The following is a 27243-nucleotide window of genomic DNA, read 5'->3' as shown; positions in this document are numbered from 1 at the left end:
GAGTTAATGGAATAATCGCTCTGCTAAAAGACAGCTGAATGCATGAATGAAGTACTGAATTAACACACGTTCAAGCTAGCATGGATGCATGTGCGTGAATTGCTTTATTGTCTACAAAAATGCATCAGCATGGGGACTGAAAAACATCACCTTACACTGAATAATAAATAAAATACTTTTTAAAAAAACAGCCTTGAAACATGTCTTCACAGATACAAATAAAATATTACACAATGCAGTTCTTTTTCTGCAGGTTGTTGCAAGCTTTCCTTAAAAAGAAACTGGGAGACAGTTAAAAGCATCAAGCTTGTACTTCACTGAGTAACCAGTCACCACGACGGGACACATTACGGTTTTGTTGAACGTAGTTCACAAACAAATGTTAACACAACAGATGGAATATCCATGCAGGAAACGGCAGGGTACAAACCACATGAATGGTGGTGGTCTGCGTTGTGTGTAAACAAAGAAGGAGGCAGGGACGAGCACACACAGTCCCGAGTGGCTTAAACTAAACGTCCGTGAGGCTTAAATTCCATCCGCTCATTTCAACAAAACCTGCTCAAAGGCACAAAAAGGGAGCATTTGCATTTTAAATACAGTACAAGATGTCCACTTCAAATAGCTTTTCAGAGATCCTCACAGTTAATAAAACAATAAAAAATACTGACAACATGTCACAGATCCCAGACGAGGTGTAATCAGACACCTCATATTGTCACTGACATTCTTGTACTTCATGTGCTTCGTCCCGAGAGGCCTCTCAAGTATCCTCCTCCTCCTCCTCCTCCTCTTCTTTCTCTCTGAGCTGTTCTGGCTCACTCGTGGACATTTAGGCATACGCTGCGACCGCCATCAGGATCTGCACCGCCATAGAGACACAAGGTACCTGTGCGACGGTGTAGGCCAGAGAGCGAGTCGGCGCTCGCAGGGCCAGCAGGTAGGCAACGGTGTGCAGCACCCGAGCCATGAAGAAGACCAGGAAGTGAAGGCGGGCCACAGCCAGGGAAGGTCCAGTCATGGAGTAGACAGCACCCAGGAAGAGGAAGGGGAAGATGTTCTCCATGTCGTTACGGTGAGCTCTGGAGGTGAAAAATGGCGATTTGGTTACAGACAGACAGACAACCATCCTGTGATGCTGTGACTCAGGTACTATGATGCAGTGAAGTGATGACATCGTATAAAGTATTTCTCACTCATTCACACTCTGAATTACATCATGTTTTCCCCTGCAGTTTGGAAACTCAGCGGTCTGGAGTCCCTGAAATCCCAGCTTACTTAACACCGTGGACTCTCTCAGTGAGACGCCTGAGTTTGATTCAGTCGGGGTAAGACCAGACAGGAAGTAAAAGTTCAGCTCTTTCACTTCAATGAAAGTACTCGTGTCACAGTGCAAAAAGTAAAAGTTAAATCAAGTATTTATTTGGGAAAGTAAAAATGTCTTCACTGGTGTCACTGGCTGAGTTGGAGCTCAGTTTGAACAATTTTGTACAAAACTTTCCATCAAGCTTTTCATCATGCATTAGCTGAGTGATTTCTTTCTCCACTGGCACTTTAAATGTTTAAGACGAGTGGCAGGAATTATTCACAGCTGAGAAGCTCTTACGAAATATGACTATATTTTCAGATTAACTTCCTGTCAGTTGAATAGTTTACTAATCGGTCGTAATCGCATCAGCTGTAGATTAAACAATTGATATCTTCTGAGCTCCTCATGTGTTTTGTATGCAAAAACAAAACCAAAAAAAGTACCTCAGATTTGAACTTGTAATTAGCAACATTCCACTACAATCTATCACAGAACAGCAGACGAGTGATTTTTCTCCCTGAGGCAGCCTGGTTAGACCGTTTATCAGCTCCACTGTTTCCTTGCTTTCTCTCCACCCACCGAGTTCATCATTTTAATAATATTATTCTAAGACAGCTGCCCTGCTTGTCTGCCAAAGTGCAGTTTGTTTTCCTCACGGATGCTCCAACACAGACTGAGGGGAAAGTTTTAACAGGAGAAAAACATCTGCTTTCCCCGCCGTTGTCACAGATCATTTTCTGACAAGTTAAAACAAAACGGTGAAGCACAGCGCCTGCGGGCTGCACACCATCTCAGCTGAGATTTTTGGTTTTCCTTAATATTTTAGCTTTTATTTGGTGCGTGCAAGTGGACAAAATTCCAAGCCTCAAGCCACACAAATCCAAACAGCTTCTGTAAAACCTGACGCACAGTGATAACCACCATATCAGTACCCTACTGCACAAACTGCAGGAAGAGAAATGTACAGGGTGTTGGAAAGTACATTTACCCCAGTACCTTACTTCAATACAAATCCGAGGTACTTCTACTGCACTGGTGTTCAGAAGCAAAGTTCTGCTTTCCTTTATACTCCAGTATCATTTGAAAGCTTTAGTTACTCAGCAAATTAAGACTTTACGTAGGATGAGTTTACGCCTACTTTAATCAGATTTTTTCTGATTGTACATGCTTTTACTTTAGTGACATTTCCAATGCAGGATTTTCAGAGTGTTTTTCTACATGTGATATTACTGCTTACACTAAAAGATCTGTAACGATCTGTACTCACACTAAAAGATGCTACAGTAACAGTGTGTAGTCTAACCATAAAACAGTTTTCCTTTTCTCTCTCTCTCTCTCTCTCTCTCTCTCTCCAAATTAAAAGCATGTCGTGACAGACTCTCTGCGCCCCCACCTCCGGCATCTCTCCACGTACGCGTCCTCTCTGTGGTACTGCAAACCTCCGTGTCTCAGCGCGTCCTCCGGGTTGGCAAACGCCTTTCAGGGAACAAAACAAACTTTGCATCAGTGAAATGTTCCCGAGATTTGCTGAGATGAAGTTGAAAAATGAGATTTCTCCGCTCGCTCCTCTCCTCTCCACTTCACGGTCACTCACCTTTTTACGCAGCCTCACTTGTCCCGTTATTACCGCGATTATGTACATTTTTATCACCAGAAGCGCGCCGTAGAAAACAAAGCAGGAGAAAACTTCGTTTTTGATCATGACTCCCATGATTTTGTTTTAATAATTCAAAGTGAGTCGTTGCTGAAATCGCAGCGGGAGATGAGACCGCAGTCTGGTGCGTGCGTTTAAAGCTGCTAGAACACAGAAAAGTGAGAGTGAGCCAGGAGGGCAAGGCCTTTTGTACTGGCGGCGATGCCTCCACCCACTCAGCCAGATGAAATGACAGGTTAACCAGGAAGAGATGGAATAACTCATTCACGATTCCCTGAATCATAATACTACAGTAGCTTGGCAAGCCAAAACGGTTTCCTGAGGCGACGCTTTTTAAGAGTCATGTGGGCAGCGAAGTGTTGACAGATTTTACTGATATGCAGAAATACCACGATGTAGAAATACTCTGTGAGATGGAAAAGCAAAATTTTACTTCAGTGTTCAAAAAAGTCTACATAAAGTAAAAACGTTTTATTTGACTGTTGGTAAAGGTTAAGGAAATTTAATACTGTAGTTATTCTATACACAATATAGACAAAACCTTAAAATGTAGCTTGGAACACCTGGACTTTAATGACGTCTCATTGTAAACACACAGACAGCTTTGGAGCCTTAACAGCTTCCACTCTTCTGTGAAGGCTTTCCACAACATGTTGGCGTGTTTCTGTGGGAATTTGTGCCCATTCATGCAGTAGAGCATTTGTGAGGTCACACACTGATGTTGGACCAAAAGGCCTGGCTCACAATCTCCGTTCCAGTTCATCCCAAAGGGGTTGGATGGGGTTGAGGTCAGGACTCTGTGTGGGCCAGTCAAGTTCTTCCACACCAAACTCATCCAACCATGTCTTTATGGAGCTTTGCTTTGTGCACTGGGGCACAGTCATGCTGGAATAGAAAAGGGCCTTCAACAAACTGTTGCCACAAAGTTGGAAGCATAGCATTGTCCAAAATGTTTTGGTATGCTGAAGCATTAAGATTTCCCTTCACTGGAAATGAAGGGAAATTCACTTCCAGTGAAGGGAATCCAACCCCTGAGAAACAGCCAAATAAAACATCTGGTTTCAATAATAAAGAAGTCTGTCCAAATACTTTCTGTCTAGTAGTGTAGTGTATATATATCTATATCTATATCTATAGATATATATATAGGATTTAACAGGATTTATGCTTAAAATCAATCTTAAATCTGTAATCTGAAATGTAACTTTCAAAGATCTTTGAAATGGGCTACCAGAGCTGAAATGAAGTGAAGAAGAAGTCTAAAGCAGAATAAAGTGGACAAACTCAAATAAAGTCCATATGCACCAAATCTTTGTGGGTTTTTTTTTTTAAAGCAATTTGAGATCAATCTGACATCCGTTTGCTTCATCTTAGATCATGTCTAAAAGGTTTGCGTAATACAGCTGGCAAAAAACTACTTTCCCTTCAGACTCACACGATCTGAGTCAGAGCTGAGAGTCGGAGCCAGCGTGTCTTTCCTCCTGCGTATTGTCGTGGTCATACTGGGAAAATCATTTCGTGTAAGACTACTGGCAAAATATGGGCTGAGGAGCTGTTGGTTGCAAAACAAGAAAAATTTCCAGCGTAGTTTGGATCATACCGGTGCCATGATCTGGTACCCTGATTACGCAACACCAAAATCTGTCATATTTCCACGTAGTACACTATTATGAAAACACATTAATGACATCAGCAGTGGTGGAAAGTGAAGAAATAAGCTTTGAGTTTAACTCCGAGGTGTTTGACATCAGTAAAGAATACTTAAAACGTATGTAAGTATTAGCATAAAATATACTTAAAGTAAGAACAATAAAAGTTGGCTTATATTTATACTTGCTTACACAAAAGTACTTATACTTGTGTAACATAACATATCATCATTTCTTAACCGATTTATATTTTGTATTAATGATCTAAATCAGAATCAGAATTCTTTATTCTATTATAAATCTGCAAAGTGTAACAACATTTGCCTCTAAAATTAAACAGAAGTGTAGAGTATCATTAAAAAAATGTACCAGAATTGTATACAGTACAGTACACAGTGTACAGTACATCAGTAAAAGTAGTTACTTAAAAAAAATACTCCATTACAAATAAAAGTCTTGTGTACCAATCTACCAATCTTGTACCCAAGTAAAAGTACAGAAGTACTACCTTAAATGTACTTAAGGTTATTGAAACTCAACCTTCACCTTTCATAGTGATACTTATGTGTACTATTGGGATTCCATTAAATTTCTTCCTCAAAATTCTACATAAAATACCTCATAATGACAAAGTGAAAAAAGTTTGCTTGAATTTTTTGCAAATTTATTAAAAATGAAAAACAAAAGTATTCACACTCTTTGCCATGACACTCAGAACTGAGCTCAGGTGCATCCTGTTTCCATTGATCATCCTTCAGAGGTTCCTACAACCTGAGTCGAGTCCACCTGTGGTAAATTCAGCTGATTGGACATGATTTGGAAAGACACACCCCAGTCTATAAAAGCCCTCACAGCTGACAGCATGTCAGAGCACAAACCAAGCCATGAAGTCAAAGCAATAGTCTGTAGACCTTAGAGACAGGATTGTGTTGAGGCACAGATCTGGGGAAGGGAACAGAAAGATTTCTGCTGCATTAAAGAGTGGCCACACAGAAGCCACTCCTCAGTAAAATGCATATGAAAGCCCACATGGAGTTTGCCAAAAGGCTCCTAAATGACTCTCAGACCACGAGAAACAAAATTCTCTGGTCTGATGAAACAAAGATTGAACTCTTTGGCATGAATGACAAGCGTCATGTGTGGAGGAAACCAGGCACTGCTCATCACCTGGCCAATAACGTTCCTACTGTGAAGCATGGTGGTGGTGGCCTCACGCTGTGGGGATGTTTTGTGGCAGCAGGAACTGGGAGACTCATAAGGGTTGAGGGAAAGATGACTGCAGCAAAATGTACAGAGACATCTTTGCTGGGGTGAAGGTTTATCCTCCAACAGGACAGAGACCCTCAGCATACAGCCAACATCACAGGACAACTCTGTGAATGTCCTTGAGTGGCCCAGCCAGAGCCCAGACCTGAACCCTACTGAGCATCTCTGGAGAGATCTGAAAATGTCTGTGCACTGATGCTCCCCAACCAACCTGATGGAGCTTCAGAGGTTCTGCACTGAAGACAAAAATAAGAGTGCCAAGCTTATAGGCTCATACTCAAGAAGACTTGAGGCTGTAACTGCTGCCAAAGGGCTTCAACAAAGTATTGATCACAGGGTGTGAATACTCATGTACATGTTATATATTTTTTTTTCTATTTTTAATAAATTTGCAAAAAGCAAACAAACTTGTTTCACTTTGTCATTATGGGGAATTTTGTGTAGAATTTTGAGGGAAAAAATGAATTGAATCCATTTTGGAATGAGACGGTAACATAACAAAATGTGCAAAAAGCGAAGCGGTGTGAATACTTTATGGATACACTGCATGTGTATTTCATCACCACTGATGCTTTAATATTTAATCTTTAAATATAACCACTAACTCCAGCTGTCAGATGAAGAAGAAGAAAGTACAATACTGGCCTCCGAAGTGGAACAGAAGTATAAAGTTACAGAAAAGTACACTCAGATTTGTATTTAAGCACAGTATGTAAATCTACTTAAGATACTTCCCACCACGGCCTCATTTATGTTTTAAAAAGCAGAAAATGTTCTTCTTCCGTCACCGGATGACAGGAAAATAAAGAGTATTTTAAATGCAGAAAACAACAACAACAACAAACATCCCTCACATGGTTTATTGCAAACACAGCACGTTTCCTGCGTATCTCATCGTGGTTGCGTACACGTCGGCGTCATGACGCGTCTTGTTTCGAGCGTCAGCCGTCGGCGGCCTGAGGCTGCCAGTCCGAGGTGAGCGAGCTGCCCGAGCTGGTGTCGTCGCAGCAGTCCTCGGCGTCGGAGAAGGAGGACATGTAGTGGAGGCCCGTGACTCTGTGGTAGCCTCCCTGGAGGGTCTGTGGGTACGCCGTGAGCTCCATGGCCCTGCGTCTGGTCCTGCTCGCTCTCACAGCCCACATGTCCACCAGCTGAGAGCACATGACGCAGCCCATAGCGCGTGTTTGTGTGTGTTTGTGTGTGTGTAAACGTTATGCAGGTGTCAACACAGTTACACACACATCCTCACCGATATATTTTGCATCTTGTAATACACTAATACAAACTCCTACGGCTAATGCAACATAACACACATGGTGAGAGCTAACATCTTGACCTACAGTACATCTTTAAAATATGCTGAGTAGTATATCTGATCATATTTTTGATATATGGAGCTGCATCTCTTTTTTCATCACTTTTACAACCTGGTTGTAGAGTGTAAGACAGATTTAGTGAATGTGAGTGGAGGTGATTAAGTGGTTCCCTCGAATGTTTATCTTGGATTTTTTCCCAGAGGAGGAAAAAGCAGGCAGGCGAAGCACAAAGTGGCAACAAGGAGCGCAGCTACTGATCGACTTCTCTCCTGTTTTCAGCCATCAAAAACCCAACCCTGCCCGCAGGGCCCGCAGGGTCACCACGAGTTTGAAAAAAGAAAGAAAGAAAAGGCCACAAAGTCAAAACCAGTCTGCTTCAAGGTGTCCTCCGTCTTCGTCTCCAAGAGCTGCCAGACGCGGCATGTAAATATTTACAGGCCGCTGAGGAGGAGGGGTTCACGGGCAGAAGGGCTGAATGAGTGTGCTCCAGTCCACGACGCGGTGCCTGGCTCCTCGGACCACACTGCAGCGCTGATTCTGATTCTTTGGTTCACAACGAAGCTCTGATTAGTGAATTTCCTCCTGCGTCATGTCAGCGGTCCGTGAAGGCGGCCAAGTAAGATGTCATATGTGACTGTGGGAACAAATGAATGGAGGTTAGTTAGCGACAAGTTGCAGGCGCAAGATGACAAAGCACTTTAAAAAACAAGCAAAAAGAAGTTTAAAATCAATGCAAAAGCCTGAGCATAAGGACTTTAAATGAGGTGTGACTCAGCTCCTCTGAGTCAGCTGTTGCTGAATCACGACTCTGGTAGCAAACATCCATTTGAACAAAATAACCATCTTTGGGGCGGGTAAACAGTGGACCCTGCGAGGTAAACCACCCAAGTGTTCATAATCTGGAATATTGAAATGTATACACAAGTCTGGCCGAATCCGGTTTGCTCTGACGGCTGCTGCGACAGAGTAAGATCACTTCCACGGAGACCGACTTCAGCTAATGACACGCAGCACAGATGCTGCCACGTGACGAACAGCTGTGGAAAACAAAACAACCCCTGAGGAGCAGCAGGGGAGGTTTTGCCCCGTCACTACGACACAGACGCTCCCCGGCATGACGGGTAATCATTCCGGCTTATTAACACACATCTCAAACTGCCCTCACAAAGCTCTCACGTGACCTTCATCGTGGCGAGCTGGCTCGTGCACGAAGGGGACAAAAAAGACCCTCGTGATGAGGACGGAAAGCTGCTGCTACCTGCCACACCCATCCCGGTCCCACTGAATGGACCCAGCCTCTCTGCTGTCCTGTGGTCTGCCCATTTATTATTCAACGGCCCGTGCGACCACCGCTGCGGGGCGTTCAGCTATTCATCAGCACATCTGGCGTCACGCCAAACGCATCCTTTCCAAGTAAAGCGTCCCAGCCTCGACGGAGGAAACATGCAGATGTTTGGGTGACGTGACGCTGCATCTCTGCGTGTGTGTGCGTGTGCCTCGCTCTTACCTGAGCCGCACGGTGTGTCCGCCCTCCCGTCCTGCAGAATGCTCGGCATGTGCACCGCATCCTGTCTCGAGCCCCGCGTGCTCTGCTCCGGGTCTGTCCTCAGCCTGGGCCGGATGCAGCTGAGATTACATCACAGCTGCTCACTGTAGAGCGGCTCCCTCCTTCTCAGATTCAAACAGGTAAACCCGCGCTTGACCCTCGTCTTCACTCAACAGTTAGAGGTGTCAGAAACAGAGCGGGAGGTGGTTCGTTTCAGTCCTCACTGAAGCTTTACGCTCTGGATCGCAGTGATGCTGACGCGGTTTGATATGCATATGCATTTATTTACGGATGTACACGAGAAGCTGCACCTGTCAAGAGTCCCATCAGAGCTGGGGGTTTCAGAGGAGATATGTATATATATATATTTAAAATATTGGTCAAAATCATGAAATCAAATCAAATTTTCAGCAGAGCAGAAAATATCCTGGCGCTGAGGGAAGTGATCCCAAAACAAGTGGTGATGCTGTGGAAAATACAACACAATGTGATGCTCCTTTCTGACCAGAATGTTTTCACCTCAGCCTCACTTATTAAGGTCAACGTGTGCTTATGTCGGATGCCAACAACACGTTTCAAACATGTTGCTGACTCACCATCAGAGTGCCCCTTGAAAACAACAACAAAAAGGCAACAATTCCCAGTGTGGTTTTTAAATATTTATCTCAAATCGCTGTCAGCCATTTTCAGTGTTGATTCTTATGGGAAATCACAGCAAAGAAAACGCAAATCAAATTAAAGACCAGGCAATTTTAATCATTTAAACCACTCATGTGTAATTACATCAGTTCCACAGACATGAAGACACCCCACTGAATTAAGGTCAACCACTTAACCCCCCAATTATCCTGACCACAACAGCCACACATGGTAAAATGTTGGGGAAACAAGACTCAGCGAAATCCTGACGTGCCGTCTGCACGGACTGAAGAGCAACCACAGAAGCGCTCGGCTTTTCCACTGGAGTGTGAAACGGAAGCCTCACACGCATGGCTACGTGCTGCAGCACGCGCAGACAGGCCCACAGGTGGGGATAATTAAGCAATTAACACTCGACGCGCTTCCTCGGGCTGTGATGTCGTGATGTCTGACGGCTGTCCAGTGTCTCCGTGAAGACAGCTCAGCTTGCACAAAGATGTCTCGTTTGGTTCATTGCACTTACCCCCCCCCCCCCCCCCCCCGAAGCACCTGGACATCGCGCGCGCGCACACACGCCCCCACAGTGACAATAATACCCAACAAATCAGTGTCCTCTCTTACTGAAACTGATGAACTGCTCTTTGGACGCGTCAACAAACACAACAGGGACACGGAGGATGCTGTTGTCCATAGTGCAGCAATAACAACATGGCTGACATTTGAGATGTCATGGCGAGAAAAACTGTTAATAACATTAATGATGGCTGCCTGCTTGAGTGATCCCCATGTGTTTAATGTCGTCGACAAACTTCTCTTCAAACTCATCTATTAATTAATCAGGACACTCAAAACCTTTGGCAGCTCGCTACACCACTAAACAGATGAACAGTCAAAACCTTTTCATGCCCACATTCGTAATCAGGCGTAGAAACACCTGAGCAGGTGCACTGTGGGTAGGATGACTGTCATCAGATCATCAGGCCATCATCAGAGATCACATTATAATGTTCTTTATTTCTCAGATTTTGCTTTGCTGATGCTGCTACAAAAAAGAGCGCTAATTAAAGGATAAAATCAGGTTTCACTTTCAGTCATGTGGCACAGGTTCTTCTTGCTTCTTTTCTGTTCACAAACAGTTTGATTTGAGGCTTTGAGATGCTGACCTGTCACTCGTTTGTGTTTACCGGCACATCTTCTGGCCGTTCGGACTGGCAACAGCTGAGCAGTCGTATTTATCTCCTAATAAGTACTGATTAATGATAACCAAAATTATTTAAAAACTGTTTATTAGTTGTGAATTGGTACTTTGTGTAACACTGACACATTTTAAATAATTTGTCCTTGTTTTGGACTTTCAAATGTGGTATTTACTAACAATAATCAGCGACTCAGACTATTTATGAACTTAAAAGGGGCACAGAGTCACTCAACATTACTGTGATCTTGTGTTACTCTATCGAAACGCTGTTGGTTTTAACTGCTGAAACTGTGGTGGCAGATCTGTGCAGTAGAGAGGCAAGAGGCAGCCGTGTCATTTGTCTCCAGTAAGATGGAGGAGAACTCGGCTAATTCAGCTGAGTTTGGACAAGATTGTACCCTGGCACATTAATCTTGCTGACATCATGTGATGTTACTATTCATAATTCAGACTAAACCTTAGTCACAGCCATCATTTGCAAAAATAAAAAGCCGCTGAGCTTGAGTCTGCATGTTGCCTGTTTCAAAGGGAAGTCACAGGTCCATATTAGGAGCTGTTTGAGCTAACTCGAGTGCTGTTTACCAGTTTCATCTGTGATCAGAAGATTAAAAGAAAGACAGAAGAAGGACAAGATAACAATTCTGTTTCCTCAACGCAAAGCGCTGCGGTTTGGGTATCGCTTTGATTTATCACATCCTGTGTGAGCAAAACTGACACCAGAATATATTTTTAATAAGCCATAGTCTCCTGAACTGGTGAAGACGAGTGTGTATTTACATAAGATTTTAAAACGCGTCTTCAACCAAAAAGCAGTTTTCAGATGCACAAATATTTTTGCAAGCGAATTCCTCTTAGTGTAGCATACAGCTTCATTTGACCTGATCACAAAAAACACAGTTAAGATATTCTGTGGAAATAAGAAAATATACTTGATCAATCAAGTAGTAATCATAAATTACTTCACTGCTGTAACAGGTCTGGATTTGTGCATATCGTGCTAATTATTTATGTTGATTATTTCAGTCTTGCTAAAATGTTACATTTCATTTAATACTGCCCTCTCTTGGTATAAACAGGTACTGCATTACTGATTAAATATGGATTAAACTCTTCTAAGAACTGATGTGAGGTCATTTACACTGTGACACTTCAGGAGAATTGAACTCACTATGTAAGATCTTCTCATTGCACCAAATATTTCTCTGCCCTGTTCAAAGCCACAGCCATGTATTTCTATGCCACGTATGCCTATTCATGGATGGCGCTGGACCAGAGTGACTCAACGGATCCTCTTGAAGGTGTTATTGTGTGTTTAACCAAACAAACTCATCACACCTCATCCCATCAGCGAAGTCCTTGCAGGTCCAAATAAAGACGTTACATTTCTAAGCATCGTGAAGCTTTTCAAACACAAACGACCCTGAAAATGGTCTTTTGAAATACGTGCATGTTTTGTGGTCTAAACAAACTTTTTCTTTTTTCTTCTTTCTTATAATTTGCTAATCTGATCACTGGCTTAAACAAACAAGACTTCCATTCCTGAGGGCTCAGTTATTCTGTGTGTTTAAGGTTGGAGGTGCAAGAGTAAGATTTATGCAATATCTCTCACTTGATGTCTGAACTCGTTGCTATGCTGGGCAAACAACACAAAAAGCTTCTGAAATGCCTATTGGTTGTTGCTTCCGCTGAAGAAGAAAAGTCCTCACACCAAACATCACACCGCGGTTGTGTTTTTTCCCACCTCAGCAAACTGGTTTGTGGCACCAGTTCAGCGAGACGAGACGGCGACAGCAGCCACTGAAACACCACAGCTACCAAATAAGCACTCCAGAGATCATGACACGACGTCTTATTTTTACACCTTAACACTGAGGATCATAGTTATCCAATAAATAAACTATGTGATATTTAAGTACCGCTTCTCCCTCCTGCCACACGGCTTCAGAGTAATGCGTTGCTACATTTACAAAGTGCTCACGGCGAGGCTTCTTCACCAACGTGCAAATTCCTCAGCGTCCTGCGAGGGCTGAATCAGGTGACCTGGAGATAACGAAAAGTTAACAAAAACAAGTTCAGAACAAACGGACGCTCAATGGACGCCCAACTCAAGCAGACTGGATTTACAGCTGTTTGTCGGCTGCTTCCATTATTCTTGGACACATTTCTTAATCCCTGCTGGCCAGAAGGAATGCATGAGCTCATGCAGTGGGTGGACAAGATGCTTGTTGTGAGACCAACCACAAGTAAATTGTACACTGTTACACATTGTCCAAAGTATATCCAAACATGTCATTTTATGTGTATATGCTGGGCAGGGGGAGTTCTTAGGTAATGCAGAGACGTTTCCCAGTAAGTAAACATTCCAACCTCTTTGTTATCTCAAAGTGCTCGGGTCTCTGCCTCGATCTTTCTCTCCCCATGAAGGCTGTCAGGGTCGGCCGGGGCCACCGTCTGCCTCACTGCGATCTCAGGGCCTCCCCCGTAAATACCCAGCAAGTACTGCCATGTCTCCTCTGAGATCTGACCATAGTCTGCGCCTTGAGAGGAGGAACACGTGTAAGAAAAAACATGTACTGACCATCGGTTTGTCTCATTTCCACTTTGACGTCCTCTCACTAACCGGTTTAGAGGTTTACCTTGTTTGAGCTGTATGTGTCCTCCTTTCATGACACCAATTTTGCTGTTGTCGATGGGACCAGGAGGCTCTGAGACAAACAAATTATAGAATTTTGTTAAGACACAAAGATTACTTTAATGCACTGCTGTATTTGTCTAAAGGTGGCATCATACCATTGTCTTTGCCCTTCACAAAGCTCTCCCACTCTCTGAACCACTGCATGCTGATGCACAGGATCACTGTCGGAGCCTCCTCCGCCTGAAACTCTTTGTTCAGCTACAGACGAGAGCAAACTGCTCATCCAACATCCAACACAAAGCATGAAGACGTAATTACACACAGGCAGAACCTTGCAGAATACTGGCTTTTACCTTGATGAAGGTGTCTATTTCCATTTTTCTACGTTTAGCCAGAGCTTCAATCTCCACCTGGCAGATGGCGCACATGTACAGGTGGTTCACTGCTGGGCCGCCTCCAAAGCTGAGGACAGAAAAGCCAACATTTAACAGCACAGGCGCTTAAAGGATACAGTGACAGAGGCACACAAAATCACGTGAACGTGTGCACCCAAATGCAAATCATTCAATCAACATTCGGACGAGGCCTTGGCGGTATTTGCCACCAGGCTGTTCAATTCAGATTGTTTTTTTAATTTCATTACTGTGGAGCTCCATGTGTTCAGTTTACGGGGAGCGCTGCTGTTTAAAGCAAGGTGCTGGTCAGAGGAAGAAGCTCAAACCGGATTAAAACACATCTTTTAAACACACGTCTTCAGGTGTGATGAATCAGAGTACTCAGACAATGGACCACTAATGTCAAGAAGGGTTTAAGAGTGAATAAATGTACACTGACTGCATGGTCTGCTTCAGTCCCAATCTTGCATGATTCTGTCTATTTTAAGCCATTAAATAAAAGGCAATAAAGTCAAAATAATCTTAAATGACTCTGTAAATTTGTAAAAGCAGTTGGAGGACAATAAGATTTGCAGTACAAACAGTATTGTGAAAAAGTGGTAGAACTTAAAATGTTAGTGTGGTGCATACTGACCTGTTGTAAAGATACTCCCACACATTCTGTGGAACAATCACAACCAGGTCATCTATGTAGTGGTATTTATTAGGAGGGATCCCTGTACAGAAATAAAATGTGTTTATATGTCAGGAGACATCTGGCCTGTACTGGACAGCAGTAATAATTCCTCCTACATAAAATCCCCACCCTCATCCCTGCTGTCCTCTTGAACAATGATAGCCAATAACAACAAAGCCACATGAATTAGCCAGCTATCACACAAATCTAAAAGGAACATCTGGTTAACAATTCAGTATATCCATACAGCTTTGTTCTGTTTTTGGACTGGCAACAACAATTGTTTATCTGTGGAGAAAGTAGCAACAGATTTTAAATAATGACAATGGACTGCATGGAAGAAAACAATAATTACTACGAGGTTACTTGCCAGCATGTAACACAAAAAAGGATGACGGAAAAGTTTTATGGCATCCAGGCACTAATGTCTAAAATACACAATAAAAATAGCATCAACTGGTCCTGTGTCATCAGCAGACGTGACTGAGGGTTGATGTATATAGATTTAAAAAGTAGTGGGGAACGCCACAAAGTTATCATCGATGGCTTTCCCAGTCTGAAATGTGCAATGAAAACCAGTTAAAAATAAAAAAAAACATTTCCACACAGTCAAATGTCATCCCTTAGTCAGTTTCAAAGAATTTGTGACAAACTGCTGCGACTTCACTGACTACAATCTGTTTTACAGAATAAACCGCCTCAATACAACAACTTTAGAGATTTGTAGGCTCACGCTCAGGTCAAAATAACACAGATTCCTCAGATGTGAAAAAGCTCTTCTCCTCATGTTTCCCCTTTAAGGGAGCATGCATGTTTTCCCAGAGTGATAAGCCAGGAATTTCGCCTCATAAATTTTATGTACACACACCTCCGTGCTGACAAAGAAATGTGTGGTTGCTGATGGGGCCTGGTTCTGCGAAGGTGTTGAACTTGTTCAGCCATTCTCTGGAGATGTAAAACTGCAGCAGGCTGGGCTCCTTCATGTTGGCCAGAGCCACCACCTTCTGCCTCTCCCTCACGGACTCCTCACTGCTCTTCCTGCACAAGAGAACAAGAAAAATAGAGTCAGTAAAAACATTTTTAAGAGTATATTTAGTATGCTGGGGTCTTGAAATGCTCACCTGTAGAACAACACATAGGCCTCTGCATTCTGCACCACCGTCTCATGGACTTCTGTGACATACTGGTCATCAAACTCATACCACTGGCCATTGATCACATTCTGACAGTAAGCTATGTAGTGTCCACCTGCAGGACCATGTCAGAGAAAAGGGTGTGAGAAAGAAGATCATTCTAGAGATATGTTAACCATACAGAAACGGCATATGAAATGCCCTTATCTGCAGGAAATGAAGTTATCTCGTACTTCCTGCAGTGCCGTGGTGACAAATGACTGACAGCAGATCATATGTAGTGACTTGGGATGGACTCTCCTTAGCCAGGAAAGGTCGCATGTCGAGGCCCTCCAATGGGAAGGATACGTGACTGCTAATCTTGAACGAATACATGACCTCGTGCCGGAAGCGCTTCAGGTGAATGCACAGAATCTGCATGAAAACAGTTTGGAACGAATACTTAATGAGGAAAACCCCAAGCACTTGTTATCTGCAACAAAAAGGAGATCAGATAAATAAAAATGTGTACCTCTGGAAGCCTAAGCACTTTGCAATATTTGACACCATTTCTCAACCTGTCGAAAACAACATCCTGTGTGAATACTTCTAAAAGAAAAATATCTTCCTTTAAACTGATTATTTGGTTTTAAGCATGTGACTTACAAAATTATCAGTAAAGGGAAGAATTTATTACTCCACATACTCACTTTTTACACCTCTCACAGCTGTACATGTTGTCACCTGGGAAAATAAGAAAAGTAAATTAAATTCCATCATAATTCTTCCCATCTACACAAGAGAATCACAGTAGAACATCACAGCGCGACACAGTTTACCTTTGAGCTCATCTGCAGCAAAGAAGGCGGCGAGGCAGTCCTCCAGGGTTACCATGGGCCCCCAAAACCAAGTGGGAATACATGAGACGACGAACCTGTTCAGAGGATAAAACAAAGAGACGCGAGCATTATAACCACACACAGTCTGCATGCTGACCAAGATCGCACTGACAACAATGACCTTCGTGAGGTCAGAAACCATGATGACGGTGCTTTAGAGGTGTACGAACTGCTGGAAGGTGAGCAAATAGCATGCAAGTGCTGTCTCTGCATCTCTGTCCTAATATCTAACATAAAGAATATACATGTCAAATGCACTTGGCAAAGGAAAACATTCTACCTTTATATCAAATAGGTAGCTTACAGTTGTCTTCCATCAGCATTAGCTGTACAAAATGAGAAGCAGAAAATCTCAGGAAACGCACTGTTTTGCTGACACAGACAATAACCACACTCTGTACCTCACTGTTAAAGCCCTCTACAGTCCTTCATCTGATGGCTCAGCACTCAGAGCCCTCCTCAGTCCCAATAATCTGTCCAACCCATCAGTCTCACACTGATGGTGTCAAACCATGCAAAGTTTTTTTATCAGCTCTGAGGCATAAAAGAAATAACGCCAACATTTTTTTTTTCCTTTTGAATTCCTGAATTCTGTCCAAGCAAAAGTTCAAACATGAGTCTTCATTTCAAGCAGCTGGAAACAAACACTCAACAGTCACACAGCATTAAAATCACGAAAGAGAATCAGCTGCAGTATCTCTGTGCTTCCTGTGACTAGCAGACACGTAGATTGTCCAGAGCAAAGCCCCCTGACAGCTACATGCCCTCACCTGCATCTTCTGTGGCCAACTCAGACACACAGAGTGTCGTCTGTTGTAAGTAACTTAACTGGAATCAAATTCCCACCTTTTCCTGGATGCCTGAGTGTGGCTGAGTTTCAGAGATGGGAGTTAATTGAGCCTGACTATTTTTAAAAAAACAGCTCATGATTCCACTTGCCTGCATGCTTTGTAAGAAACCTTCCTCAATAAGGTAATCTCAATTTACATCTTAACACGATGTCAAAACCAAAGCTCTGACTCATCTCATTAAACCATACCAGTGACTGTCAGCATACTGACGTGTAATTAAATTCTACTGAATTCATGTGATTGCATGCTTCCCCTGACAGGCAAATGTGACACACTGACCGGCGTATGGAGTCCATGATGTAGGAAATCCAGCCCTGCGAGCTGTACGTGTCGGGACACACGCCAGTCTTGACTGGAAGGTTCTGATGTATAGAAGAGTGGAGCTTCGCCAAGTCCTCTTTACCAGGAATAGGCAAAGACAAGTCTTGAAAGGTTTCCACTGTCGTAGAGACCTGTCACACATTCAGAGAGGTGGTTTACACAGCGTGCCTCTACCAGTAAGGTTATGCCTATTTCAACATATCAGTAAGTGATTTTGAATTTGAAATCATGTCACAACCAAAAATAACAGCAAGCAGATGTGAATGTGATGTGGTATGAAAAAAATGGAAAAATTATTTTCTTAGGCTTATTCATTCAACGCTAACATTGAAATGAGACAATTCAACAGCCCAGACTTTCATCTAAATTAGACTTACAACATTATTTAGTAAATACTGTATATAGTGGGCTTTTTGAGTTAATCTGTGGCTCCCCCTGGTGTTTCAACATGCGAAGCACATCTCACCCTGTCGCAGGTTAAACACTGGACCAGACTGAGGATGGAGCCATCGAAGATGTCAGAGATCACGCTGCGATAGTGAGACTGTTTCTTCTTCCTGGCACTGAGCATCAGCTGAGCTGGAAGATCCATGACAGAATATTAGAGGACAAACTTTTAAAAGTTTAAAAGAACTGAAAGTGAAGCATCTGTGAAAAACACTTCCTTACCTTTTTTGAAAGAGTATGCGGGTCCTGGAGTGCGGAGGGGGCTCGAGCGAGGTGGACTGGAGGACAGCTTGGGGTGCAGCTCCTGAAGGGTTCGCACAGGGCTGCAGGGTGTGGACTGGGGCTGGGTCATTGACGCTTCATTGTCCGGTTCTAGAAAACAGCACATTGGATGCATAAAACTGACAATTTAGAGAAAAATGATCTACATGTTCAGATTGTAAAACTGTAGAATCCACTCTCATACCCACTGGCCTCATACCTGAGGTGCTGCTGCTCTGGGTTTGCCCTTGTCCTGTGTCAGATAGCTGGCTGTTATCTTGGTTTTGGAGCTCAGTGTTGGTAGCTGGCGTTAACTCCTCTTCCTCTACTCTCTCTGGAACCCCCTCTTCAGCTGCTGTATCCACATCAGCATCCTCATCCATCTCCTGGGAGCCCCCACGGAGGGGTGAGCCGGACACCCTCCTTTCCTTCAGCTTCTCCTTCTCAGAGATCACCCCGCCGGTACCGACGCCCACTATCCCTCCTGCCGGTGACCTCACCCCGTCACACTCATCCTGCAGGAGCAGCTCGCCGTCGGGGGCTCCTCCTCCCTCCCCCCGGTCACTGCTGGAGCCAGAGTCACAGGACAGGAACTCATCCTCGGACGGGGAGCGGTCGCCGTCTCTTATCTCCTCGCCATCGCTTCCCTCCCCGCTCATGCTGCACTCTGTCAGAGGCTCCTTCAGCTCTTCGTGTAACTGGTCCATCAGGCAGCGCAGGAACTCCTGAGTGTCCTGTGGCAAGAAAAGCACATTGCATTGACTCAAAAAGAGGACGTGAGTATGCCTACAAACACAGAGAAGATGAATATGTGTTATTGGTTCACAACTACATGTCTGTAAAGCTAAGCATGGAAAGAGAAGTGTGGAAGTAATGATGTATGTCAGAAGGTCTTTTGCATTTTGTCAAAAGGCGAAAAAAGGGGGAAACACCTTCGCAGGCTCTGCCAAAATGGAACACTAGCTGCCTATAAACGAAGTACAAAAATTACAAGTTGTGGCAGCTGTTTCCTCCTGCTTATATCTTTATGCTCAGTTAAACTAACTTCATCTCTGCAAGGAAGAAAAAACAGCACATTTACCAAAGTCTCAAAATATTCTTTTTAAAAAAATACACTTTTAGGAAAAATTCTAGTTTAAGTTACCGAATGTGTGAGGGGGGTTGCTACATGCACAATACTCAGGGGTCAAAAGACATGCTGCTGAGTGATATCAAGTGTGGTTACCTGCTGGGTACTCGCCCCTACCTGCTGAGCATAACCTCGAAACATGGGGTTCACAAGCTTGATGCCATGAGACAGACTGGTAGGAACAACATAGCTGGGCCTGGAAGGGTAGCCACAGTGGGATTTAGTTTAATAAAGGGAAAATGATTCATACGTACATTTTACACAACATCTATTGCTGCATTCTGTCACTTGTGTCAAGTAGTTTTATGCTACTTTGAAGTGTTTGTTACCGTTTTTTATGCCAGAGTTCTGAGATGAGCTTTTGGTAACTCTTACAGAGAGCAGGTTTCTTATCGGTTCGGACCAAACCACTGCAGTCCAGGAAGAACTGAGTGAGAGGAGGACTGGAGGGGAAAGAGAGGGAAGAAAAAGCATGACACAAAGTTAATCTAAAGGAAAATGAAGCCATGAACATAGAAAACAAGACACTCCCAGTAATGGGCCAAATATAATGGCAGGAAGTGACCTCACCAATTGGACAAGGCTTGAAGTGCTGCATTCATGTAGCAGGAGTTTCCAATATTTTTCATTCCTGTCAGGCCTATAAATAACAAGAGAAATTGGCACTGGATTAAAAGAAACAGGCCTGGTAACTATTCTTAGAACTCAAAGCAATTACATCCATGACCTAATAATAAGAGCACTTAGAAAAATCCAGCAAGGAGAAGGAAAAGAAAGGGTGACAAATGACTTGGTGCACCTCTGGGTTTCAGTTCGTCTTCCTCCGACTCTGAGCCTTCTTCTTCTGCCACAGCAATTGGTACGGCTTTCAGTGGGTGACCGACTGGCTGAGGAGCTGCTTCCTGGGAGAGTAATTAACAGATGCTATAAGTATGAGAGTATGAAAGGAACAGGTTCTGTGAATTTCAAATACATCCACTTAGCACTTTTTTAGTACTTTTTCCATTTAAATCCGTCAAGGACAAGGGGAAAGAGACTGCAGCTAAGTCGCACCTGCTCTGTGGCTTTACAGTGGTGGGGAGCAGCAGGTACAGGCACCAGCGCAGGCCGGTGCTCCAAAAACACCTCCCGCTCACACACATAACACCAGATCCTGAATGTTGTCAGGTTCACAGTCAGGTTGTGCTTCTTAGCCTAAAGGAAACACATTCACAATGATTAAAGGGACTCTGTTTGAAATGAATTAGACATTCTCCTTCTCTTAACTGTTCACCATGGAGATAACTGATGGCAGGAAGAGCAGAAGCTGGCAGGGTTTTACCTGTGCGTGCAGGGTGCTGTGATCAGAGTAGGACTCTCCACAACCAACATATGAGCAGTCATTCTACAGAACAGAAGCACTGAATCAGACAGGACCTCACAGCCTCTGAATCCTCTCTTCCATCTTGCAAAGACATTACATCACAATATGCACCTGCCTATCTGACTGAATTGGCTCAATCTGTAAATTAGTTTCATGCTAAGATGTCAAATGTGAATTCAAGTATAACATCATAGCTGTAACTGCACATGTTGTGTATTTGTTTACCTGTGTGAGTTTGACAGCTGCTGCATTAATAATTACATTTATGCCCCACATCATCATTAATTATTAAGCATTCGCCTGGACTTTTTATCTCAGATGGTTTACAATTTGTATTGTGGTAGTTGTACAGGCAATGGTCATCATTTATGTGACAAGCTGCACAAGCTAAACCAGAAATTACACTTGAAAAGAAAAAATTCAAAACCTTACCTGCAGACAGGCCCACAAGTTTGGGCCCCCGGCTCCACACGACTGGCAAGTTCCCTGCAGCCAGAAGAAGACGACATGAGCAGATCAGAAAGTGACAGCATAGATAAGCATATATTTCCATTCGGTTTAGGGGGAGCAAGTGAAACACAACAGCACTTCCAACATACACTCCAGCTGGGCATCTCTGACGCTGTGTAGAACATGTACAGTGCATGATTGAAAACTCACCTTGGATTTCTGAAGGAGGTCCTCCTTGGTGACCTCTCCAATAGAGTCCAGATGAGGACAAATGTCTTGCTCGGCCATAACTACTCGCTCTCTTCAGGGGGAAGTCTGCTAGTTTGACAGAGCAGCAAAAACAAAACTGCGGCAATTCAGTTGATGTAGCTAAAGCTAGCTTGATCATCTCAATACCAACATACGATGTGCACACATAGAAATGTCAGGCACCTCGTCGCTGACTGGTAGCTGAAACGTAAGTTAGATGTCTCTACTGTTTAAGCCATGTTTTCACAATAACCCCCCATATATACCTAGAGATTCAAACAGATCCGCAAAGTGCAAGGCCTTATGTTTATCTACGAATGCTCAAGAAATGATCTGGATGACAACAGCAGTTATGAATTACTCGTAATTACCAACAGAAACAGCTGTCACGGCGATGATCCCTATTTTTCATTCTTCTTACAAATAATACATACTGGATGCGGGCAGGCGTCAGTATGCGAGCAAGATTTCGAGGAGCCGAGGCGAAAGCCGCGATACCCCGACCCACCATCCCCAAACATCTCTCCCCCTCCCGTCCACAGCACGCCCCGGCACGGCACGACGCACGGCTAGAGGAGGAGGAGACACACAGGGACGTCAACCCGACAAGTCATTCAATTCATTTATTTTATCTTCTTAGTAATGTGTCTCCGTCGTTATACGTCGACACGTTTAATTTATCACAAACAAGTATTCAAACAGCTGGATGGCTCGCTGACTAGTTAGCTAGTTAGCAAGATGGAACGTTTATATCGAGTAGCGGTAAAGAGTCCTGTTTACGGAAGTGACGCAATGTTGTACGATGGTTAAATGGCCCCCTGGTTCCAAATGTGGAAAGGACAATTTGTGCTCCTCTGTCCAAGCATGGGGTATTCATACATACAGAATCGTATTTGGTAAAATCATCTATAATACATCGTGTTTTATAAACTGGGCATACGTGTTTGTATTTTTGCAAATGCAAATTCCAAATTTCGATCTTCAAAGTAGGTAGAAGCCTAACTAAAGTTATCCTAAATGCAGTGGAGTAAAAATACTAAGAAGGGAGAAATTTCACAAAGTACGGAGTGATTATAACCTGGACAGGAGAGGGTATTCAGCTGTATGTAACATATACATACATAATATTCATAATAAATAAATTTCAAGTTTATGTAAAATGTATCAAAATAAATTAACCACAAAATCATGTAAGTTTTCATATTATTGTAATTGGAACAAATGCCCAGTCGTTGGATCAGTCATTGGATGTGACGTACAATGTATATTAAGACTATATAATAACACTGTCACTGTTCCTGAGTCAGTATCCTAATTTTTAAAGCTGAATAGTTGGTATAGAAAAGTACCTGTAATATCTGACTCCAGATCAGTGCTTGAGAGGACACGTAATCCGGTGCCAAGCCTCGCGGTATTTACCCTACCCAGAATGCCTCGGTCTTCCTTTCTGCCTGAACCGACATGGTGGGTGCATAGCTGTTTCTTCTGAGGAATTATTCTAGCCGTTGTATCTGTTTGCATCCCTGTATACATGCATTTTCTGACATTGTAGAATGTTCATATGAATTCCGTGAAGCCTTTTAGTGTTTGTGATGTTGATATTGTGTGTCGATGTTGTTGTATTTTTGGATAAAACTTGGTTTAAACTGAGCCTACTGTAGCCGGTGCGAGTAGCGCTGTGACTCTCTGTTAGGGGCTAAAGCTAACGTGGGTGAACACGTTTGATTTGAGAAGCCTTCTTTCCCTGTAATGTTGATTTTTCAGCATGAATGTGAACCAGTGCCAGTGTTTAACCTCGTAACTTCATTTAATGTTGTGACGAGCAGGACTACAGCGGGGCTTGTAACGTTAATGTAGGCTGATAGAAATGTGTACCCGGCTAGTTTAGCTAGCAGTGTGACATTAATGGGCCTATAGCAGTGCTTCTTTTAGGACAGATGGGAATGTTAACTTTAGAGTTAGCAGCTCAAACACATATGTTTTTATGGGCTTTGGTAATTTTCCAATGTGAGAATGACTTGGTTTGTAAATTTGCTGTTAAGCTAGGTGCATCCTTAACTTGGTAGCTTTGCATGCTAACTAAGAGGAGAGCTCCAGCATGGGGATTTGGCCAACTTTATTCACCGTAACTCCGCGTTTCTGCCTGCATGGCATTTACAAACGGGTCTAAACATTCTGAAGCTCATAGATTTAGCAAACATAGACAGGTGTTGAATAAGGCTAACCTGTATTTTAAACAATAGCTGTTGGGGTCCCGACGTAGCGGTTAATTAGCATTCATAGTTTACCAGGCAACATATTACGAGATGATTTAGCCTCTGCAGTGATGCTGTGAGTTTAAATTGAGGCACAGCTTTAAACCTGAAAAATTGAGTCGAGTAGAGTGTTTGTGTAGCTTTGCTAATGCTCCCCTGTCACTGTTTTCTTCCTGACAGCCTAAGGGAAAGAAGGCTAAGGGGAAGAAGGTGGCACCTGCCCCTTCTGTGGCCAAGAAACATGAGGCCAAGAAAGTAGTGAACCCCCTGTTTGAGAAGAGGCCAAAGAATTTTGGCATCGGTAAGTAGCCCACTTTGGCGTTTTTGGATGAGTTGATCTTGTAATGGTGCAGATGATGTATATTAATATTTGCTATCTTAACAACACTGACGACAATTTTCCACCAAGATCGCTGATGCACTTTGGAGGCTCTAAAGTGAAGACCTTGCCTTCAAGGTCAGATGGTAAACATTTGATTTGTTTTTTCCTACAGGCCAGGATATTCAGCCCAAGCGTGATTTGACACGCTTTGTGAAATGGCCTCGTTACATCCGCCTGCAGAGGCAGCGCTCCATCCTCTACAAGCGTCTGAAGGTTCCCCCTGCAATCAACCAGTTCACCCAGGCTCTGGACCGCCAGACCGGTAACTTTCATAATTCTTAATTGAATTCATTTTTTCTTGGCATGGCTGCCTACAGAACAAAGCTGTAGTGTTTCAAAAGGGCTATTGGGCCCATCATAATACCAACTTGGCTTTGCAAGTGATGTGAAAGAATATTTGCTATCTGAACAGCCGTGCTGACATTTCCACCAAGATCACTGATGCAGCAACTTGAATTACCTTTCACTTACCGTGCTCCAGAGCAAACCATGCATGTAGTCACAGTTGGGCTGTTGAAGTTAATCTGTAATGTTCTGTTCCTCCTCAGCCACACAGCTGTTCAAGCTGGCCCACAAGTACAGGCCAGAGACCAAGCAGGAGAAGAAGCAGAGGCTGCTGGCCCGTGCTGAGCAGAAGGCAGCAGGAAAGGGAGATACCCCTACCAAGAGGCCCCCTGTCCTTCGTGCAGGTAAGCAATGAAGAGCTAACGTTGTGGAGTGTAAACTGATGGATGAGTTCAGTATAAACTGAATTATATAGAACATACTTGTTTAATCAGTCTAACTTAAACTTGACAAGTTTTTCACCAAAGCCTCACTGGGACGGATTCATCCTGTAATGAAGCAGTTTCCGTCTTGCTGTGTCGAACATCCTCTGCGTTTGTCTGCGTATACTGGAGCTAACTTGCTGGTTACATTAATATATTGGCCTGAATGCAGTGATGACTTGAATTTCTTCACCTGAAACTTGCCTTGATGTTCAATGAGCTTTTTAACCCTGAGCATTGGCCAAAATAGAAAATCCCTTTATGGCAGTGTGTTTGTCACCAAATTTAATATGAGTAATCCAATTTTTTTCTCTCTTGACAGGTGTGAACACTGTCACCGCTCTGGTGGAGAACAAGAAGGCCCAGCTGGTCGTCATCGCCCACGATGTGGATCCAATTGAGGTATGTCTTCCATGGTGTTTTGTCTGCAGTGAAACTTCTCATGTTGGGTCCAGTTGAGTTTAGAAAAGTGTTCTCTGGCAATGATGTCTGAATTTCTTCACCTGAATCCTCTGTGTGGATCAAAACATACGAGCTTTTTAACCCTGAGCAGAGATCACAAACCAACAATGGCCACAATGTTTATTGTGTGTCACTTTTTTTCTGGGATAAGTTAAGTTTAAAATGTTGTCCTATGATGCTAATAATTTCTTCTGCTTTTCTAGCTTGTGGTCTTCCTGCCAGCTCTGTGCCGCAAGATGGGCGTCCCATACTGCATCGTCAAGGGCAAGGCTAGACTGGGCAGACTGGTGCACAGAAAGACATGCACTTCAGTTGCCTTCACACAGACAAACCCGTAAGTTTGCATATACTTTTTCTGTAGTATTGGTTTCTTTATTACTGATGTACATACTTACTTACTGGTAGGGCATTTTACTGAATTTTTGAAAGACGCAATACAATGTTGGTGGTGTCTGTAATGTGTTCATCATGATACTCTGATCATGTTTTTAAAATGACTGATGTGTGAGGCAAAATTCTGATCTTGAGAAATGAACACATTTGTCCACATTATCTTTATGTGACCATTAATGTGTTCTGGCTCCATTTCTAAGGGGTGTGAGCATCGTTTTAACCCAATTTGTTCTCTCCTAGTGAGGATAAAGGTGCACTTGCCAAGCTGGTGGAAGCCATCAAGACAAACTACAATGACAGATACGAAGAGGTGAGCGTTCTTTAGCCAACTGGAGTATCTCTACGAGACTAAAACTGCATATTGATGGCAAAGAACAAATTGCAGCATTTTAACCCTTTTCAAACTGTTTTCCAGATCCGTCGTCACTGGGGAGGCGGCATCATGGGCCCCAAATCCACAGCTCGCATCAACAAGCTGGAGAAGGCTAAGGCCAAGGAACTGGCAACCAAGCTTGGATAAATTGTTTGGAATAAAAAAAATTTATGTCCTAATAGTGTGTGTGTGTTTGTTTTATTTTTTAAAGAACTAAATGTGTAGAAATTTGGAATGAAAAATTACATTCTGAGGTGTAAGTGAAGCAGTTGATCAGACTGGAGTTGATTGACAGGTTAATTTAGAGATGGGCAGCTGAATTAGAAATGGATAGAAGAGGATAGTTTAGCCTCTTACAGCAAAAGCATAAACAACCTGATGGGAATAATTTAAAACCTGTTAAAGAAAAGAGAATTAAAACACTTCAGGTGTTCAGCTTTGGGATGGTCTAAAGCAGTGCTTCTCAATTATTTTCTGTTGCGCCCCCCCCCAGCAAGTAGAAAACAATTCGCGCCCCCCCCCACTGCGACTATAAATAATAGTAATAATAATAATATGTAATAATAGGATGCTAACAATTCTCGCTGGTTTACTGAAGTAGCATTCACAAAGCGGGATGATTGTTGGAAATATTCGGCACGTTTTGGCTGAAAAAACTCCAGCGGCTTATCAGCATGATTGGGATGTAATGTCTTCAAGTGGCGCCTTAATTTATTAGGCTTCATGCTGTCCGCTGCCAACATTTTTAGACAGTAAACACACCGGTCTGTCGTCTCCCACTGTAGTCACAGTGAAGCCAAGCGCTACATATGCTTCGTCATATTTCCTCGTCTTAGCTTTCGGGTGAGTTACTTTTGTCTCATTATCTTCGTCTCTCTCCGCCTTTCTTCTCATCCCTGTTAAAAATGTCTTCATGTTGTCTCTTAAGGGTTCGCTTACTGCACTTCCTGCTCGGTGCAAAAAAGCCGCTACACCATAGAGCTAATACTCCCTGCGCACACTCTGACAATGAGAGCGCCACTGCCAACTACTGTAGTGGATGTGCAATTACACTTTATTCTAGTACGGCAAAAAAAGCATGTTCCCCAGGGTCACACGCGCCCCCCCTGGCATCGCACCGCGCCCCCCCAGGGGGGCGCGCCCCACTATTTGAGAAGCACTGGTCTAAAGTATTGTCCCCAGAGCTGTAAACTTGAGACTTATGAACTCGTGGCTGAATTGAGGTGCTCCATCCAAATCAGTTGTA

At 43.3% G+C, this 27243-nt stretch overlaps 3 protein-coding genes, 1 long non-coding RNA gene and 4 other non-coding genes across 17 annotated transcripts; 5 read left to right on the top strand and 3 right to left on the bottom strand.

Annotated features, from left to right (window-relative positions):
- Positions 1–81: 81 nt before the first annotated feature.
- ptges (prostaglandin E synthase) lies at positions 82–3133 on the bottom strand. The gene is made up of 3 exons (XM_046374659.1): positions 2904–3133; positions 2703–2785; positions 82–1082 (listed from the first exon to the last, which is right to left on the bottom strand). The coding sequence occupies exons 1-3, from the start codon at positions 3018–3020 to the stop codon at positions 833–835; spliced, it is 450 nt and encodes a 149-aa protein (XP_046230615.1). The 5' UTR covers positions 3021–3133; the 3' UTR covers positions 82–832.
- A 3591-nt stretch (positions 3134–6724) lies between these two features.
- Positions 6725–9903, bottom strand: LOC124051358. 2 transcript variants are annotated; one of them, XR_006841812.1, is made up of 3 exons: positions 9337–9903; positions 8702–9072; positions 6725–7828 (listed from the first exon to the last, which is right to left on the bottom strand). It is a non-coding gene; the product is annotated as an uncharacterized LOC124051358 (long non-coding RNA). The 2 variants fall into 2 exon arrangements; XR_006841811.1 differs by having other exon boundaries at positions 8702–9903.
- A 537-nt stretch (positions 9904–10440) lies between these two features.
- Positions 10441–22170, bottom strand: usp20 (ubiquitin specific peptidase 20). 9 transcript variants are annotated; one of them, XM_046374649.1, is made up of 25 exons: positions 21737–22170; positions 21327–21462; positions 21099–21152; positions 20625–20687; positions 20357–20497; positions 20103–20205; positions 19874–19943; positions 19633–19746; positions 19400–19499; positions 18395–18908; positions 18136–18285; positions 17933–18045; positions 17425–17597; positions 16235–16329; positions 16106–16139; positions 15928–15973; positions 15650–15830; positions 15405–15531; positions 15152–15321; positions 14242–14323; positions 13566–13674; positions 13368–13470; positions 13214–13282; positions 12945–13114; positions 10441–12617 (listed from the first exon to the last, which is right to left on the bottom strand). In XM_046374649.1, the coding sequence occupies exons 2-24, from the start codon at positions 21402–21404 to the stop codon at positions 12957–12959; spliced, it is 2847 nt and encodes a 948-aa protein (XP_046230605.1). In that variant the 5' UTR covers positions 21405–21462; positions 21737–22170; the 3' UTR covers positions 10441–12617; positions 12945–12956. The 9 variants fall into 9 exon arrangements, with proteins under 9 accessions (XP_046230605.1, XP_046230607.1, XP_046230604.1 ...); XM_046374651.1 differs by having other exon boundaries at positions 21327–21434; XM_046374648.1 differs by having other exon boundaries at positions 21327–21431.
- Positions 22171–23797: 1627 nt separating this feature from the next.
- Positions 23798–26176, top strand: rpl7a (ribosomal protein L7a; the record flags this gene model as incomplete). The annotated part of the gene is made up of 7 exons (XM_046376000.1): positions 23798–23921; positions 24115–24264; positions 24551–24691; positions 25092–25171; positions 25435–25565; positions 25865–25934; positions 26040–26176. Coding segments are annotated over 7 exons (801 nt in total), but the record flags the coding sequence as incomplete, so codon positions are not given.
- Positions 23969–24041, top strand: LOC124052175. Its single transcript, XR_006841953.1, has one exon. It is a non-coding gene; the product is annotated as a small nucleolar RNA SNORD24 (small nucleolar RNA).
- On the top strand, positions 24378–24448 carry LOC124052176. Its single transcript, XR_006841954.1, has one exon. It is a non-coding gene; the product is annotated as a small nucleolar RNA SNORD24 (small nucleolar RNA).
- Positions 24936–25008, top strand: LOC124052174. Its single transcript, XR_006841952.1, has one exon. It is a non-coding gene; the product is annotated as a small nucleolar RNA SNORD36 (small nucleolar RNA).
- LOC124052186 lies at positions 25247–25323 on the top strand. Its single transcript, XR_006841962.1, has one exon. It is a non-coding gene; the product is annotated as a small nucleolar RNA SNORD36 (small nucleolar RNA).
- Positions 26177–27243: the final 1067 nt, after the last annotated feature.

This window comes from Scatophagus argus, chromosome 20, assembly GCF_020382885.2.
Source record: "Scatophagus argus isolate fScaArg1 chromosome 20, fScaArg1.pri, whole genome shotgun sequence".
NCBI lineage: Eukaryota > Metazoa > Chordata > Actinopteri > Scatophagidae > Scatophagus > Scatophagus argus.
This window is presented reverse-complemented; position numbering and strand designations above follow the sequence as displayed.